The 876-nt window shown below is 73.3% G+C and overlaps 1 protein-coding gene across 1 annotated transcript in view; it reads left to right on the forward strand.

Annotated features, from left to right (window-relative positions):
* Window positions 1–876, forward strand: part of EXOC3 (exocyst complex component 3) — a 7,789-nt gene that overhangs the window by 3,587 nt on the left and 3,326 nt on the right. Inside the window, exons 4-5 of the mRNA XM_012734903.1 lie at window positions 5–54; window positions 500–655. Of these exons, the coding sequence (XP_012590357.1) occupies window positions 5–54; window positions 500–655 (206 nt within the window). The remainder of the gene's footprint in view (window positions 1–4; window positions 55–499; window positions 656–876) is intronic.

Consider the following 876-nt stretch of genomic DNA (forward strand, 5'->3'; position numbering starts at 1 on the left):
GAAGCCGACCAGGACGGCTTCTACCAGACCACGCTGCCCGCCATTGTGTTCCAGGTGCCGGGCGGCGGGCGGGCGGCCGCGCTCCGTATGCGGCTCTGTGCTGAGGCCTGGGTGGCCGCCGTTGTGCCGGCTTGGCAACGGCCTCTGGCCTTTCTGCGCTGGCTGGGTGCCCTGTGTGGCCACCCGCGCCCCTGGCCGGCGGTGGCGGGGTCCTCGCACCCACAGGGTCCACCCGGGGGCCGAGGTGGTCTGTCTTGGGCACGCCCGGCAGCGCTGCCCTGCCCCCCCCCCCCCCCCGTCTTCACCAGGGAGCGGCCACCCGGGTCACTTCTCCGTGGGCTCTGGGGGGCGGGTGGCCGCGACAGGCCGCTGCGGGCTGAGAAGGCGCCTGAGCGCTTGCGGGCAGGCTGCGAGTTTCCCGCGTCAGGGCGTCCTGCGGGCGCGGGGGGCGGCACGGGCTGCGCGCCCTCGTCAGGGCCGGGCGCGGTGTGCTTTGCAGATGTTCGAGCAGAACCTTCAAGTGGCGGCTCAGATCAGCGAGGATTTGAAAGCGAAGGTGCTGGTCCTGTGTCTGCAGCAGATGAACTCTTTCCTGAGCAGGTCCGTGTGCCCTGGCGTGCCGGTCTGGAGGTGTCTCAAGCGGAAACGCCACCTCTGAGCCTGAGGCCCCGCGGGGATGTCCGAGCCCCGCGCCAGAGGCTCGCCGCCTGCTGCGGCCTGTGGGGCGGGGGGCTCCTCAGACCCCTCTGCCCGCCGAGGCCCGGGGCTCCCCGCATTCGCCCCTCTGGGCCGGGTGGTGCCTCTGGGGTGCTCAGAACGCGGAGTCCAGACGCGTGTGGGGGGGCCCCACTGGGCCCTGCGTCCGCTCCCGCCCCC

Source organism: Condylura cristata, unplaced genomic scaffold, assembly GCF_000260355.1.
Source record: "Condylura cristata isolate star-nosed mole 26May11 unplaced genomic scaffold, ConCri1.0 scaffold00091, whole genome shotgun sequence".
Classification (NCBI taxonomy): domain Eukaryota; kingdom Metazoa; phylum Chordata; class Mammalia; order Eulipotyphla; family Talpidae; genus Condylura; species Condylura cristata.